At 40.6% G+C, this 16,354-nt stretch overlaps 1 protein-coding gene across 1 annotated transcript; it reads right to left on the bottom strand.

Moving 5' to 3' along the window:
• Positions 1–2,702: 2,702 nt before the first annotated feature.
• Positions 2,703–14,609, bottom strand: serinc1 (serine incorporator 1). The gene is made up of 10 exons (XM_023295333.3): positions 14,447–14,609; positions 11,890–12,051; positions 10,948–11,141; positions 10,243–10,322; positions 9,964–10,101; positions 8,823–8,992; positions 8,502–8,592; positions 8,062–8,203; positions 7,750–7,974; positions 2,703–3,528 (listed from the first exon to the last, which is right to left on the bottom strand). Exons 1-10 carry the CDS (start codon positions 14,483–14,485, stop codon positions 3,390–3,392), a joined length of 1,380 nt encoding a protein of 459 aa, XP_023151101.1. The 5' UTR covers positions 14,486–14,609; the 3' UTR covers positions 2,703–3,389.
• Between the last annotated feature and the right edge of the window lie 1,745 nt (positions 14,610–16,354).

Raw genomic sequence — 16,354 nt, forward strand, 5'->3', positions numbered from 1 at the left:
AGTGGATTGTGATGGATGATGGAAAGGGACCCAAACCAGGCTGAGATGTTGACGGTAATATATGAAATACCGTGCAAATCATGCAACATACATAGGAGAAACAGGAAGATCATATAACACAAGAAAAAAGGAACATCAGACAGAATGTGAAAAGAAACAGTTGGACTCACAAGAACACAAAAACACAAAACTGATGAAGAGAACTCAGAATCAGCCATCATGGACCATGTCGGAGATGTCTTCAACATGGCCTGAAGCTGGGGAGGGTAAGCTGACATCTAGAACATGGGAGATAGAAATCATGGTAATGATTCTAGACATATAAAGTCATGAACCTTTACAAAGATCATCATTATAGAATCCAGAACAACACAACTGGTTTTGTGATAAATAATCTGTTTATGGAATCAGTGACTGCTGGAGATTTAAATATTACTAAAGATGTAGAGTGGAGCATCACAATAACGTGAACATTTCTATTAATGACGCTTTCTAAGTTGATAAATATTTTAATTCATAAATTGAGTTTATGTCATAATAGAAATTATTTTATCTTCATTGAAGAACTGGTCAAAAACTGACAAGTAATGAACAAACATAACCAGAAAAATAACGGGAACACATAGAAAATGCATCCATCCATCATTATCTGAACACCACTTAATCCTCTGTAGGGCTCAGGGGGCGGAGTCTGTCTGGTGAAGGTTCACCTGGACAGGTAACAGTTTATCACAGGTTCACCTGGACAGGTAACAGTTTATCACAGGGCTACATAGAGACAAACATTCACACCTACTGATAATCTAGAATCACCAATTAACCTCAGCATGTTTTGGACTGTGGGAGCTGGAGAACCAGGAGAACCTGGAGAACCCAGCAGGGAGAACAAAAAGACTCCATGCAGGAAGATCAGAACCAGAACCAGGCCGGGATGTTCTGATAGGTGACAGCCACTATGCAGCCCTAGCAAACATATATATTTGTAAATATGAATTTGTAGTTACAGGTGCTTTCCAGGTGCCACCTATACCAGAATACTGTGACACTCTCTACTGCCCCTAGTGGACAGTATTTAGAAATGTGACCTGCTGGTGAGTCTGTGCTGCTGATGAATCTTCACACTGAAGGTCATATACATGTCTGACAGGAGATATGTTTTTCTATTTTAGTTCTAAGAATGTTTATGTTGAAGAGGCTCCAGCGTCTGGGAATTTAGTGAATTGAAGTGGGGCCTGTCCCTGACGGAAACCGTATGTTCAGCTATGTTCCCATACACAAACCTCTGGAAGTAGGTTATCTCTGTGATTAGTAGTTCTGTTCTCAAAAACAAACCGCTAGAAGAGAGTTATCTCTGTGATTCAAGCTGACTAGTCATATCGGCTGAGAATGCTCCCCTGGTCTTCTTTGTAATAAACTTATTTTTATGCAAACAAGTCAGTGTCAACAGACGCTTTCTTCAACATCTGCACATCCTCGATGTCTGAGAAACTACATGAGCCTTTATGCCAAGGATCATTTAGTCAACTTCTGTTTTTACACTTTTCTGACAATAAATATACTGGCAGTGGAGATGTGGTTCCATAACTGCTTGTCTGGGATCTGACAGCATCAGAACCATGACGGTGAGATCCTGCAGGACTTAGAAGCAAAATAAAATATGTCCATGATTCCTCCAAGAAACAGAAGTCGTATAGAACAGCCTCTCTTAGACATGTTTGTGATTCTAGAAGAGGAAGGTTAGGGTTAACTGAGCAGAAGAAGCCTGGAGATGGAAATGTTTGTCAGCTCAGCACAGCCTCAGACATCTAGCAGGACTGAGCTTCTTCCAGATCCTCATTATTCAGAACATTTTCAGAAATCCAGCCCTTTCTCAGAACAAAAGTCACGGATTGCTTTTATCCATCAGACTTCTCTTAAAGGTGTTCAGAAATGGGATCAGACTTCCAGGTATCTCTACGACTGTCCTGCTGCCTTCGTTCTTTCTTCAGCTCAGGTGTGAATGATTTATCTCTTAGTTTCCTGTCCAGGTCAAAACGGAGTTGTTCTGATTTCTTTCTTCACACTTCAGCTAGAATATAAAATACAACCACTATTTCTGATGAATGACACCAACAATAACTTCACTATCTGATATTGTTCCTAACGGCTGAATCAAGACTGTTCTTTAATTTCATTTATTTCTGCTGAACATGGACAGGTGGTTCTCATGCTGGTAATGAGAATTTGTGTCAGTAGAAAAAATACAACTCCTGGCAACAACCTGAAACTCTGGAACAAACAAAAACCCAAAGTATAAAGACATACTGCGATAAGCTTTCCTTACAGTTATTTCTGCCTTTTTCTTCCTCTCCTGGTATCACAGTTATTGTTCTAATAAAGAATGTTCTGGAATAATTGAAGCCTCCAGCTCCAGCTGAGGTCACCATGAAGAAGTCCATCCTCATCTTTCCAACTTTACCAAAGTGAAACTTTTGTGAGATTTCGCAAAAGTTTCTCAGAATCCCAAGAAACTTTCTCGGGATTCTTCCTGGTTTTTTTTTCTCCATGTCTCTTCCAGGGCTCCGTACTCTGGAGATAAATCTCAGGTAATGAAGTTACACAACTAAACAGGAACTATTTATATTCACAGCCTGACTGGAAGAATCCACAACCCTGAAGGGAACAGAAATCAGAATTTATCTGGAGACAAGAAACCTAACAGATTCTTTTCCCTCTGTTTTATTAAACGACTTGCAATCCACTGTTAAGAGAAAATAAACATGAAAGCAGAGGAGACAAACACATGGAGAGCCAAACTACCTGTGCTAAATACATGCTAATGCTAAACACTATCAAATAACTTAAGTCAGTTTTTACATTTACAGTCAAAGTTCAAATTAGAAGCAACAAAAACAGGAATGTCTTTGTTGTGTCAGTGCAAGCTGCAGAGGAGCAGGTAGTGATAAACTAAACCTCTGCTCAGTGCTCAGCTGCAGTCTGCTGATGCACAAGTTTCTCCCTTATTTTACACGTAATAGCATCTCCATACGTAATACCACAGAACAGAGCTTAAAATGCTGTCATCACAGCTGTCATCGTCCTCACAAAGCTTCACATACAGCTACTGTTAAAGTCACGTTCTGAAGGAAAAGCATGCAGAAAGAAAATCATCCACTAGTTAACAAGAAATATATACACAATAGCAACAGCATGGGAACCACAAACACAGGCTGCTGAGGACTCACAATGACGTTACAGGAGGAGAGACGGGCTGCAGTCAGAGCTGTGGAACATCTAAACACCCCTCAGATCCCTCAGAGCAGGTCTGAATGCAGCCCCTCCTCCAGCTGAACTACTGTCTACTGAAACACTGGTGAAGCAGAGATGAGAACAGCAGAGGCTTGCTGACTTCAGTCAAAATCTCTGTTGACCAGGACCAGTGGGGCCACCAGCGTCCACACATAGAGGGCGATGCAGATCCAGCTGGACGAGATCTTCACCCACACAGACGGCCACTTACTGGTCATGGCCTCGTAGTTAGAGTCAGGGCTGCAGACACAGAAACACACCGACGGATTAACGCTGCTGCAAACACGATGCAGAACCAGAAAGAATAAACCTCACTGCTGAAAACATGATGTAGAAACAGAAAGAATAAACCTCACAGCAGCAGAAACATTCACTGACAGCAGATCTCAGAGCACGATTCCAAGACTAACTAGAAAACCACTCAGAGAACGCAGTCCTCCGCCAAGGCTGTTCAGCTGACGTATCATTTCCGACGGATGAAATCTTTAATAAAAAATGACCTTGCACTGAGCACAAGCATGTGTTATGCATGTGCATGTTATGTATGAATATCAAATTGCGTGTAAATTACTCTTATAAAGGTCTGTTGATCAGTTCATCACTTCTGGCAAACCTCTGTTTTGCTACTGTTAAGGATTTAGAACGATTCCAAGGATTTACAGTCAGGACTTGTGTAAACGTGTGTGGACTTCCTCCCACAGTCCAGAAACATGCTGAGGTTCATTGATTTTTCTAAATTTGCCCATAGGGGTGACTGTGATTGTTTTTTTTTTTGTTTTTTTTTTTTTAAATGTTTATTTCGAATAAGTAAAACAATACAAAGGTCCACAACAAAAAGAAACAACAACAACAATAATAATAATAATAATAATAATAATAATAATAATAATAATAATAATAATAATAATAATAATAATAATAATAATAATAAAACAGAACAAAGCAAAACAATATAAACAAAAGAACATTGACATAACTGTCTTATTCGAAAAGGAGTAGGAGAAGCCGTGGCTTGTCAAGTCCCACCCCTTTCAACAAAATAGCAAAGTCCAAAAAAAGAACAAAAAAAAAAGGATTCTTGAGGAAAATACGTCTGAGTCCCACTAAAGTGCTGAACAGAATATGAATAATGCAAAGAAACAAGATCTTTTAGCGCTGTTTCACATTCATCTTTTCTTTAATTAAAATAAAGTGTGAAGGGAGAAAAAAGAAAAAAAAAGGGAAAAAAAATCATATTTCCTCATTTATGTATTTTTCAATGATATATTTTTTGTACATTTCTTTAAATTGGTATGTGTTCCTACATTGTTTGATTCCCTCATCCAGACTGTTCCACAAAACAGCCCCACATATCGAAATGCACATACTTGTCAAAGTGGTCCTGGCATAACACTGCTTAAACTTCAATATCCCTCTGAAGTGATATTCCTCTACTCTGTCCTGAAACAACCTCTGTAGGTTTACAGGTAACAGTTTGTTTCTTGCTCTATACATCATCATCGCAGTTCTAAAGTCAAACAGGTCTTTTAATTTTAGTGTGTTTAATTTTGAAAACAGTGTGTTAGTATGGTCAAAATAACCGACATTGCTAATGATCCGTATGGCTCTTTTCTGGAGTATGGTTAGGGGCTGTAAGGTGGTCCTGTATGTGTTTCCCCAGACTTCCAAACAATAATTGAAATACGGTAACACCAGTGAATTATACAAAATATACAGAGCTCTCTCATTCAACACGTGCCTTGCCATCCCCATCACACCAATACTCCATGCTACCTTTGTTCTAACATATTCAATATGGGGTTTCCAGCAGATTTTGTGATCTAGAACAACACCCAAAAATTTATACTCATCCACTCTTTCTATGTGAACATTGTTTATCATTACATTCGCCTGTGTATTGATGTTGTTTTTTCCAAACAGCATAAATTTAGTTTTATTTAAATTTAATGATAATTTATTCGTTTTCAGTTTGCTCATTTCTGTCATGACTACCTCCAAGAGCTGTTGCAGATTATCCCCTTTACAGAAGATATTGGTGTCGTCTGCAAATAACACAAATTTTAAGAGATGTGATACCCTACATATGTCATTTATATATAAAATAAAAAGTTTCGGACCTAGAACAGACCCCTGTGGGACTCCGCAAGTTATATTTAAGCAATATGATTTGGAATCCCCTATCTGTACGAACTGTTGCCTATTAGTCAAGTAGCTTCTCAGCCAGTATAACACAACTCCTCTGATCCCATACCTTTCCAGTTTTTTGAATAGTAGATCATGGTTAATAGTGTCAAATGCTTTTTTTTAAATCAATAAATATACCTATAGCCATTTCTTTATTGTCAAGAGAAGTGGTAATGTGTTCAACTACTTCCATCAATGCCATGGATGTAGATCTATTTGACCTAAAACCATACTGAGTCTCAGCCAGCAGCTCATGCTTTTCAATAAAATTATCCAATCTGTTAACAAACAATTTTTCTAATATTTTTGAGAATTGGGGAAGTAGAGATATCGGTCTGTAATTGGTAAATTGATTTCTCTCTCCAGTTTTATATATAGGGATGACTTTGGCAGTTTTCATTTGGCTTGGGAATATACCTGTTTTGAAAGATAAATTACAGATAAAAGTTAAGGGTTTTACAATTGTATCAATGGCTTTCTTGATTAAAGCCATATCAATGTCGTTACAGTCTGTAGACCTTTTGTTATTACATTTGTTAACAATGTTAATAATTTCTCTTTCGTCTACAGCATTCAAGAAGATTGATTTTGGGTTGTTGTGTTGCAGCTCCGCAGCAATTGTCTCTCCCTCTGACTGTGGACTAACAATTTCGTCCACTAATTTCGATCCCACATTTACAAAGAAGCTATTAAACCTGTTTACCACATCATCCAGATTGTTTATAATATTGTCATTGTCTTTGAAATACTGAGGGTAATTTATGTGTGTTGATCCCTTCCTGATAATATTATTTAACGTATTCCACATGCCTCTGATATTATTTTTATTATCAGTTAAGATTTTCTGATAATAATCTTTCTTGCATTGCCTCAGAGTATTAGTCAGTTTGTTTTTGTACCTTTTGTATTTGTTTTCTGCTTCTACAGTTCTGAGTTTAATGAATTCTTTATACAACAAATTCTTCTTTTTACATGCATTCTGTAGTCCCTTTGTCATCCAAGATCTATCTGTGTCTTTATTTTTCTGGATGCATTCTTTTAAGAAACAGTATTCATCATATAGGGATTTAAATGTGCTCAGGAATGATGCGTATGCTCTGTTTGTATCTGTCTCGTTAAGCACTTTTTCCCAGTTTTGTATTTGCAATGCATTTCTAAATTTGTTTATAGCTTCATCTGTTCGCACTCTCCTATATATGATCCGTTTTACATCCTTGTACTTAAAGCCACAATTATATATTGCAAAAATCGGCAAGTGGTCACTGATGTCATTTATCAGTAAGCCGCTTTTTAAGCTGCTATCCATACTATTTGTGAATATATTGTCAATTAGGGTTGCAGAGTAAGAGGTTATTCGGCTTGGTGATAAGCGGGAAAAAGCTCATGCTGAACAAGACATCAATAAACTCAGCAGTTGGTTTATGCTTATTTGGGTTAAGAAGATCTAAGCTGAAGTCTCCACAGATGAAGACAGCTTTATGATTAGTCTTGTCAAACATGTTTTCCATATTGTTTTTAAATGCTTCGACATTGGAGCCCGGTGCTCTGTAGACACAGCTCATTAATACATTATTTTTTTCCGAGTAGATTTCTGCGGTAATAATTTCCATCACATCATCAATACCAGTTGTCATATTATTCACTATTTTGTAATTTAATCCTTTATCTACATACAAGGCCACTCCCCCACCTTTTTTATTTTTCCTATGTACATAATTCAGTTCATATCCCTTCAAATCAAAATCTGCACCCTTATCCTTGCTGAGCCAGGTCTCAGATATGGCAATCACCTGGAATGGCTTGCTTAGTTGTTTCAAGTAGTTTTTGATGCTTTCAAAGTTTGCATACAGACTCCTACTATTGAAATGAATAATTGACATTCCCTTATCTAATTTTGTGATTTTGTTAAAGTGATCATCAGAGTAGTATTGACAGTTGATATTTATGTTATTAAGAAAATTGTATTCGGGATCAGTATCTTGTTCAAAGGGTTAGGGTTTGTCCCGTTTTAAGTTACTGTCGTGTTTTTAAGTTATTCTCTTGTTGCTTACTGTGAAGCACTTTGGTCACCCTTTGGGCTGCTGGAAAGGACTCTAAAAATAAAGTCTGATTGATTGATTGATAAACTTCCAGCTGCTGCTCTACAGTGTGAAGTCAGTAGTGTACCAGTTAGCACCACGTAGTACCATGTAGTACCAGTTAGTATCAGTGAGGACCAGGCAGAGCAAAGCTTACCTGTACCAGTGTTTTTACCAGTTAGTACCAGGTAAAGCCTACCTGTACCAGTTGGTGAGGGTCATCATGATGTAGAGTGAAGCCAGGAACAGCATGAAGTGGAAGAAGGAGTAGGAATAGGTGACGCCGTCCTTCTCGTTGTCCACGGCTCGGTTGGCGCCGCTGCCATCCTCGAAGGCGTCGCTCTGAGGTCCGTCTTCGATCAGTGCCGATTCGTCGCTGGTCAGAGTCAGCTTGTTCACCTGGGCATTGGACGAATTACGAATGCTGACGGATAAACACAAGTCAGAGTCATTTTCTGCAGGTGGGAACATGTTGGACTCGTCTGCACAGGGAACTAAAGGAGCTCCTCACCTGGAGTACAGCACACACATGAGGAACAGGATCAATCCCACAATCCCCTGGGCATCCCACCACTGAACCACATGGTCCTGACCCGCCGGGCTGGTGCTGTTCAGCCCGATAATACCCAGAAGGCTCGGATTACACTTCCTGTCTGAGAGAGAGAAAAGGCGTGCTGCGTTCGGAACACTGGTTCTAATTCCTGATGGGTCTCTGATGGTTCCTCATCTACAGCAGCTTCATTTATCTTCAGAGGAAAGAAATCATCACTCAGGGCCACAGAAATTTTATTCATTCTGCTGTTGCTATTTAAACCAGAAGCTCTCTGGCTGCATGTCTCCAACTTCTTAAAGGGTATTTGTAATCTGAAACATTTCACTAAAAGAGTCAGCGCCTCAGGCAAAACCTAGAGGCTAAAGAAGCTCATGTTGACCCTGGATGGGTTCTCTTACCAGGCTCATTGGTCATAGCAGACCAGGTCAGGTACATGGTGTACAGGGTGACCAGGGACGACTGCAGCAGGCCGGACCGAGGCTGGGACTCCTGCAGAGAGAGGAAACCGGTCACATGACCTCCTGACAGCAGTCACATGACCTGACAGGTCATTCCTGGACTTCCCTCCATAATCAGAGACATTCTGGATCTGGTCTTTCTGCAGCATCGTTCTACAGGATCTAACCAAACATCCAGCAGCTTCTTCTGGAGCTTTGTACAGGACAGAGCATGGAAACATGAAAGGTCCATTAATGTCTGAGGTAGAAAAGAGAGTGAACCTGGATGTGCGGCAGGATGGACATGACCGAGGCGGCGACGCAGAGGAGCATGTTGATGCTGATGAAGACTTTGTTCTCAGTGCATCCATCAGAGTGGGTGTAGTAGATGTAGAACATGACCAGAGACACCAGAGACAGCAGGTAGTTCAGAGCAGTGACCGACAGGAGAGCTGTGGACAAAACACAACATCATTACATGAAGACCGGGACAGGTTAGAACGTCCTCAACATTACATGAAGACCTAGACAGGATAGAACATCCTCAACACTACATGAAGACCTAGACAGGATAGAACGTCCTCAACATTAAATGAAGACCTGGACAGGATAGAACGTCCTCAACATTACATGAAGACCTAGACAGGATAGAACGTCTTCAACACTACATGAAGACCTGGACAGGATAGAACATCCTCAACACTACATGAAGACCTAGACAGGCTAGAACGTCCTCAACATTAAATGAAGACCTGGACAGGATAGAACGTCCTCAACATTACATGAAGACCTAGACAGGATAGAACGTCCTCAACACTACATGAAGACCTGGACAGGATAGAACGTCCTCAACAGTGCATGAAGACCTGGACAGGTTAGAACGTCCTCAACATTACATGAAGACCTGGACAGGATAGAACGTCCTCAACACTACATGAAGACCTAGACATGATAGAACGTCCTCAACATTGCATGAAGACCTGGACAGAATAGAACGTCCTCAACATTACATGAAGACCTAGACATGATAGAACGTCCTCAACACTACATGAAGACCTAGACATGATAGAACGTCCTCAACATTGCATGAAGACCTGGACAGAATAGAACGTCCTCAACATTACATGAAGACCTAGACATGATAGAACGTCCTCAATATTACATGAAGACCTGGACAGGATAGAACGTCCTCAACATTACATGAAGAACTGGAGAGGCTAGAACATCCTCAACGCTACAACATAGAACCTCCCAGGGTGCACCATGGAGATGTTCTCATTACTGGTGGTTCACTGGGTTGTTCTGGAATGTTCCACAGGAATAAATAAAACCAAGTTCTCATGTTTCTGTAATCAACAGAACATTAGTAATTCCAGACCAGAGTCCACAGGAACATCCTGCAGCTCTTTGGGTTCCATCATACCTGCATACCAGCAGCGAGAGTTCCCCTCCTCCATCTTCTCCACCCAGGACTCGTTCCAGGAGTGGGCGAAGTCAATGAGAAGAACCAGCTGGATGAGGATGAAGCAGAAGGCTCCAGCCATACCCACGTAGAACCACACTGTGGAACAGAGAACCCAATGACATCTGCAGGTTCTAATACAACCAGAGTGAACTGATTCATGGAATGTAAACTCTACAGTAGTTAACATTAGTAAACCAACCCAGCAGATTCATGGAATGTAAAGTGTTCAGTAGTTACCGGTAGTGAAGGGACCCTCTGAGATGAAAAACGATCCGATAGTGATGGCAGCAGCTGCAGCAAACTTGAAGAACCAAAACCTGAAAAACACAAAGAAAATCTAACAAATGTTCAGTAGTTCCCAGTTCCTCCTCACATCCGTGCTGAAATGATTAGTGAATCATCAGAATATTAATTAGTTTAGTTTGGAGAACACTTTTCATACAAACAGAATGTAACACGACAGATGGAGTAAAAACTAAAACATCTCCATAGACATTATAAATGAGATGATGAACCAAAAACAGAAACAGCTTAAATAGGTAAAACATCAGACTGAAACCATTAAGAGCTTTATTAACCAATAAAAGGATTTTAAAATCAGTTCTAAAGCTCACAGGCTGCAGTTCAGAGGCTTTAAAACTTTATGATCATTTAAAAAGTGCCACAAAGAGCACCAGGAAACTGAGATCAAGATATCTCCAAGGATTACTGAGATATGGATGAGTTCCAGCTCTGATCAGCTGAGAATAACCATCAACTCCTCTGGAGAGACAGTGGAAGAAAAGGTCCTGAACAACAGTAACCCTTTACCACACAGAACTGCAGGGTTAGATATGAGATCAGTGTGGACATTTGAGCTTTGACTGAACCCAGAGCAGTAAATCGTCCAGTAAAGAGCTGAAAGCTGCATGAAGCAGCAGATGATGTGGATGAACAACTCACCCGTTGTGGAGAGCAGCTCGAGGATCCTGGCTGCTCTTCACTTTGATCATTAGCAGAGAGAAGAGCAGGAAGAACATGGCCATTCCGAAACAGACGCGGTACACGGCCTTGTAGCCAACCAGAACATCGCAGTTCACGTGACCCTCCACACCAGGAATCGAGGAACCTCGGCCCCCCTCACAGAAACCTGGAATCTACAGCAGACATACCCTTAAACACCTGAAGTGTCTGGAAAGCTGATGAACATCCCACTCAGTTTCTTCCACATATATATAATACAATAAAATGTAAAACAGGTTGGTGTGAATCTCAGTTTATGTGCATCTCAGTTTATGTGCCTCTGAATGTCATGTTTTATATAAGGTCACATAATTCAGATGAGTAATTTTATCTACGGGTTCATTCATCAGAAGCTTTTATCCACAGACGTCCATCTGAGAGTAGATCCACCACATGAAGGATCTAGTCAGGTGAAACCAACCTGGATGAGATAGAACAAGTTCAGGTGTGATAACAGGACCGTGGAGTCTACAGGAAGTAGACATAATAGGATTTTCATTCATTGTTTGGATTCTGTATAGTGTAGATCTGGTTTTAGTCTTTTCTAAAGACTGAAAGATTTTATAATAAAAAACGCTGTAAATTCTGTGATTGCAGCTTCTTCAGTGTGAATATTTTCTGGTTTCTTTCCTCCTCTATGACAGTAAATCATATATTTTTGGACAAAACAAGACTTTTGAGAAAACTGATTAATATTTGCTATTATTTTAGAGACAGCTGATTAATTCATCCAGAACATAATCAACAGTGAAACAGCTGTATGGAGCATCTTCATGTTCATTTTATATACTTTTATTTCCCCCTGTGATTCCAAACCACCACAGTCAGCAGTACAGATAAATACGGGGCCTCGCTGTGCTTCTTTAATGAGGACCTCGCTACCTTCTTCAGCTGCTCCTCCATGCCAGGCATCAGCATGATGCAGGCCACGCCGACTCCCAGCAGCAGGAAGAAGGCGTAGATGAGGCGGGTCACCGTGGAGTTATTCCCACTGGGGCAGCAGCGGCACAGCAGGCAGGGGGCGCTACCGCACAGGCAGGGAATCTGCACACACAACTGGGAGTTAAACAGCAGTCCATCCAGAATCTGGAGGTTCAGCAGCTCTGGGCTTATTTATCTGTCATTTACAGACTTTAAAGATGACTGTTGATTTAAAAAATGCTATATGTAAGTTCTCTGTGTGGTGTGACTGAGCTCTTTTCATCATTAATATCTGCTGGAACCCAGTTAACCGACTCACTAGAGGGCTTTGATATAAGAACATTTTTTTAAAAAGTAGATCAGATTCTCCTGTTAGACGTGTTCTGAGGAAGCACATTCATTCTGATCATTATTACTTATTTAGGGGGTGTGTTCCACCTGCATCTCTTCTGCTGGATTTTGTGTCGCTCACCCAAATTACTCTTCAATAAAATGATTTTGAAACATTAAATGAGGCTAAATCCAAGTTTGTTCAGCATTCTGTTCTCTGAATGTGGAATATGGACTGAGCCTAGAAACAGAGACATGAGCTGCTCAGAGTCAACATTTATATTTATTCCACCCTGAAAGAACCTGAAGGTTAAAATAGAAAGAGCTCAACTAAACCCAACAGCTCTGTGTATTTATAACCCTGAGATAAACAGGAGGTAAACAGGTCTGTGAACACGTCGCAATACCAGCATGCTGCTGACTGCAGCTGATATCTGACTCTGTTTACAGCTGTAGCGTTGCAACAGTCCACACCCTGAACTCTTGTTTACATCACAGAATTAAACCGATCAATGACAATAAACAATTAAACTGATCAATAACAATAAACAATTAAACTGATCAATAACAATAAACTGATCAGTAACAATTAAACTGATCAATACCATAAAACTGATAAACACCATAAAACTGATCAATAACAATAAACTGATCAATAACTATAAACTGATCAATAACTATAAACAATTTAACTGACAAATACCATTTAAGTGATCACTTCCAAATGGTGGATGATGACGTCATAACCAGCTGGATGTGTCATCAGACGATGAAAAAACACTGAAAGGTTCTGTGTTAGCAGTTAGCGTTTTGCAGACAAACAGAAGCTAAAGGAAAACTACAAAAGCTCTCCGTTATTCCTCCCAGCTAACTGCTAACAGGCTAACTAGCTGCTATATTGTATTTTCCTCCCTGCTAACAGGCTAACTAGCTGCTGTATTGTATTTATCTCCCTGCTAACAGGCTAACTAGCTGCAGTATTGTATTTACCTCCTTCTTAATAGGCTAACTAGCTGCTGTATTGTAGTTTCCTCCCAGCTAACAGGCTAACTAGCTGCTGTATTGTATTTTCCTCCCTGCTAACAGGCTAGCTAGCTGCTGTATTGTATTTATCTCCCTGCTAACAGGCTAACTAGCTGCAGTATTGTATTTATCTCCTTCTTAATAGGCTAACTAGCTGCTGGATTGTATTTACCTCCCTGTTAACAGGCTAACTAGCTGCTGTATTGTATTTTCCTCCCTGTTAACAGGCTAACTAGCTGCTGTATTGTATTTATCTCCCTGCTAACATGCTAACTAGCTGCTGGATTGTATTTATCTCCTTGCTAACAGGCTAACTAGCTGCTGTATTGTATTTACCTCCCTGCTAACTAGCTGCTGTATTGTATTTACCTCCCTGCTAACAGGCTAACTAGCTGCTGTATTGTATTTACCTCCCTGCTAACAGGCTAACTACCTGCTGTATTGATTTACCTTCCTGCTAACATGCTAACTAGCTGCTGGATTGTATTTACCTTCCTGTTAACAGGCTAACTAGCTGCTGGATTGTATTTACCTCCCTGCTAACATGCTAACTAGCTGCTCTATTGTATTTTTCTGCCTGCTAACAGGCTAACTAGCTGCTGTATTGTATTTATCTCCCTGCTAACTAGCTGCTGTATTGTATTTATCTCCTTCTTAACAGGCTAACTTGCTGCTCTATTGTATTTTCCTCCCTGCTAACAGGCTAACTAGCTGCTGTATTGTATTTTCCTCCCTGCTAACAGGCTAACTAGCTGCTGTATTGTATTTACCTCCCTGCTAACAGGCTAACTAGCTGCTGTATTGTATTTACCTTCCTGTTAAGAGGCTAATTAGCTGCTGTATTGGATTTATCTCCTTGTTAACAGGCTAACTAACTGCTGTATTGTATTTACCTCGCTGTTAACAGGCTAATAAGCTGCTGTATTGTATTTAGCTCCCTGTTCACAGGCTAACTAGCTGCTATATTGTATTGTATTTATTTTCTTCTGTTTTCTTCTGTTATTTTCCTCCGCAGCTGAATGCAAGCATGCTAATATGCTAACAGCTGCGCCACAGTCCGCTCCCTGTGCGGCCTGTTGTTGTTTTTGTGCGCAGTCATGGCAGCATGAGATAAAACCACCAACGACATTGACTTCAGTGTAACGGGGTAGAAAACAGTCCTCACCCAGCTGGCCATGGAGCACAGACCCAGAACAGCTCCCATGATGCCGATGTTTGTGGTTCGTTCCGCCGCTGATCAGATGTTGATATTTTCTCAGAAGATGGATGATTTGCTCTGGCCCTTCTTCTGCTGCCGCTGTTCAGCTTCACTGTACACCACGCCCCCTGCTGGAGAACAGCTGTAACATCATGCCTCCGACTGTTCACTAACCTTCCACTCTGAGCAGTTTCTCGTGTCTTCCTGTCTCTTTTTCTTCACTGTGTCTCGTTTTTCTCTGCAATCTTAAGTTCTGCACCTCTGTGAATCCAGAACAACCATGAAGAAGGAAGGGAGAACTTTTCAACTGCAGAAAGATGTTCCACCATGCTGAATGGATGAGGAAACACTGCCTGCAGTTCAACCGGAAACTCTCTGGATCACAACATTTGAGATGATTTAATTTTTTTGTAATTTTTTGATGGGACTGCAGAACACAAGATTATTTTTACACTTTCTAAATTTATAAATGGTGGAATTTTGGTGACGTGGTGTTTAGAGGATTAATAACCCAGCAGAATCTCTCCTTCTGATCCCAGGATTTCCATCATATCACTCTTTTCCTGCCTTTATCATGAAGCCTTTCTCTTTCTGCTTCTTAGATCATACATGGATATATGAACTGCTCACTAATCTGTACCCAGAACACAGTGCCATGTGACCCTGTTAGCCAATCAGGGTCGGCTGATGGCCAGAGACACCTGAGCATCATTTGAGCCCCAGAGGAACAACCACCACCCTTAATCCAAGGTTTCCAGCTCCAGCAAGGGAGGTCAGTTTGAAGATCTGTCTGGTGATGAAGGAGCAACAAGGTGAAGAGTTGCAGGCAGCTGGTCTCTGGTGAGTTTTTCTGGATTGTCTCGAAAACTGTTTCCAAAATCCTGGAAGAAAAATGCTGCAGTTCCCAGAAAGTAACACGCTTTAATATTGCAGGATCAAGAAACCATCAAGAGATTCACATCTAAAATCCACCCACAGCTGATCCAGAATCTGGAGTTGAACTGCTGTAACCTGCAGACATCATAATGTTTCACTTCCTGCAGTGTAAGAATGAAAAACATGAACGCTGAAGGACTGGAAGCTTCTTGCTTTAATGTATCTTCAGTTTTAAGGTTGGACCGAGAGTCCAAACTCACTGAGCGTCCCCCATACGGACCATAAAATCACACCCGTCGGTCTTCATGTCTTACTAGATGGTGTAAATCCTGCATTGCTACATTCTGAGGCAGAAATATTTTAAAAGTCTGAGTTGTGTTCATACAGTAGTTTTAGGGTTTTCTGCCAGTTTCTGCATCTGATGGTTCTGTGGTGTTCATCTGGAATCACTGGAACCACAAACCTTCTGACAGCTGACTGATGAGAGAAACGTCCTGTTTAAAAGGGTTAGGGAGGGTTATAACCCTAAACCCAACCCTACTAACCCTAACCTAATTTAGTTTGATATGAAGGAGTTAGTCACATGCAGCACAACAACACAACACACAGCACAACAACACAGAACAGCATCACACATGTTGAACCGTCCAGAGTTGTATCAGACAGTAACTCATGCTTTAAAGTTGGAGGTGATGTGAATCTGAAAGAATGTCTAAGAACTGCTTCCCTTCTGGAGTTTCAGTTTTTATATTTTTTTCATGGATCAGTGTTTACAGAACGATACAAGAACTAAACTCATGCACACATTTTAAAAAATCTAGTGAACACCTGTTGCTGCGCGGACGGCTTTTCTTTTATCCTTTTTGCTGAATGAAACAGATATAAATCAGCGTTTTGGTGTTTGGAGTTAAACCATCTGAGACACATGAAGCCACGTCAGTACATTAATCTGTACAAGTTTGAGTCAAAATGATACAGAATCCAGGTTAGTTTCGTGGA

Source organism: Amphiprion ocellaris, chromosome 12 (genome assembly GCF_022539595.1).
Source record: "Amphiprion ocellaris isolate individual 3 ecotype Okinawa chromosome 12, ASM2253959v1, whole genome shotgun sequence".
Classification (NCBI taxonomy): Eukaryota; Metazoa; Chordata; class Actinopteri; family Pomacentridae; genus Amphiprion; species Amphiprion ocellaris.

Excerpts from the sequence above, each read along its gene's own strand:
- serinc1 (XM_023295333.3), bottom strand. The coding sequence starts at position 14,485 with ATGGGAGCTGTTCTGGGTCTGTGCTCCATGGCCAGCTGG. Across the intron at positions 11,142-11,889 it reads TGGAGGAGCAGCTGAAGAAG|ATTCCAGGTTTCTGTGAGGG; the intron begins GTAGCGAGGTCC and ends TGTCTGCTGTAG. Across the intron at positions 8,593-8,822 it reads CCATCCTGCCGCACATCCAG|GAGTCCCAGCCTCGGTCCGG; the intron begins GTTCACTCTCTT and ends CTCTCTCTGCAG.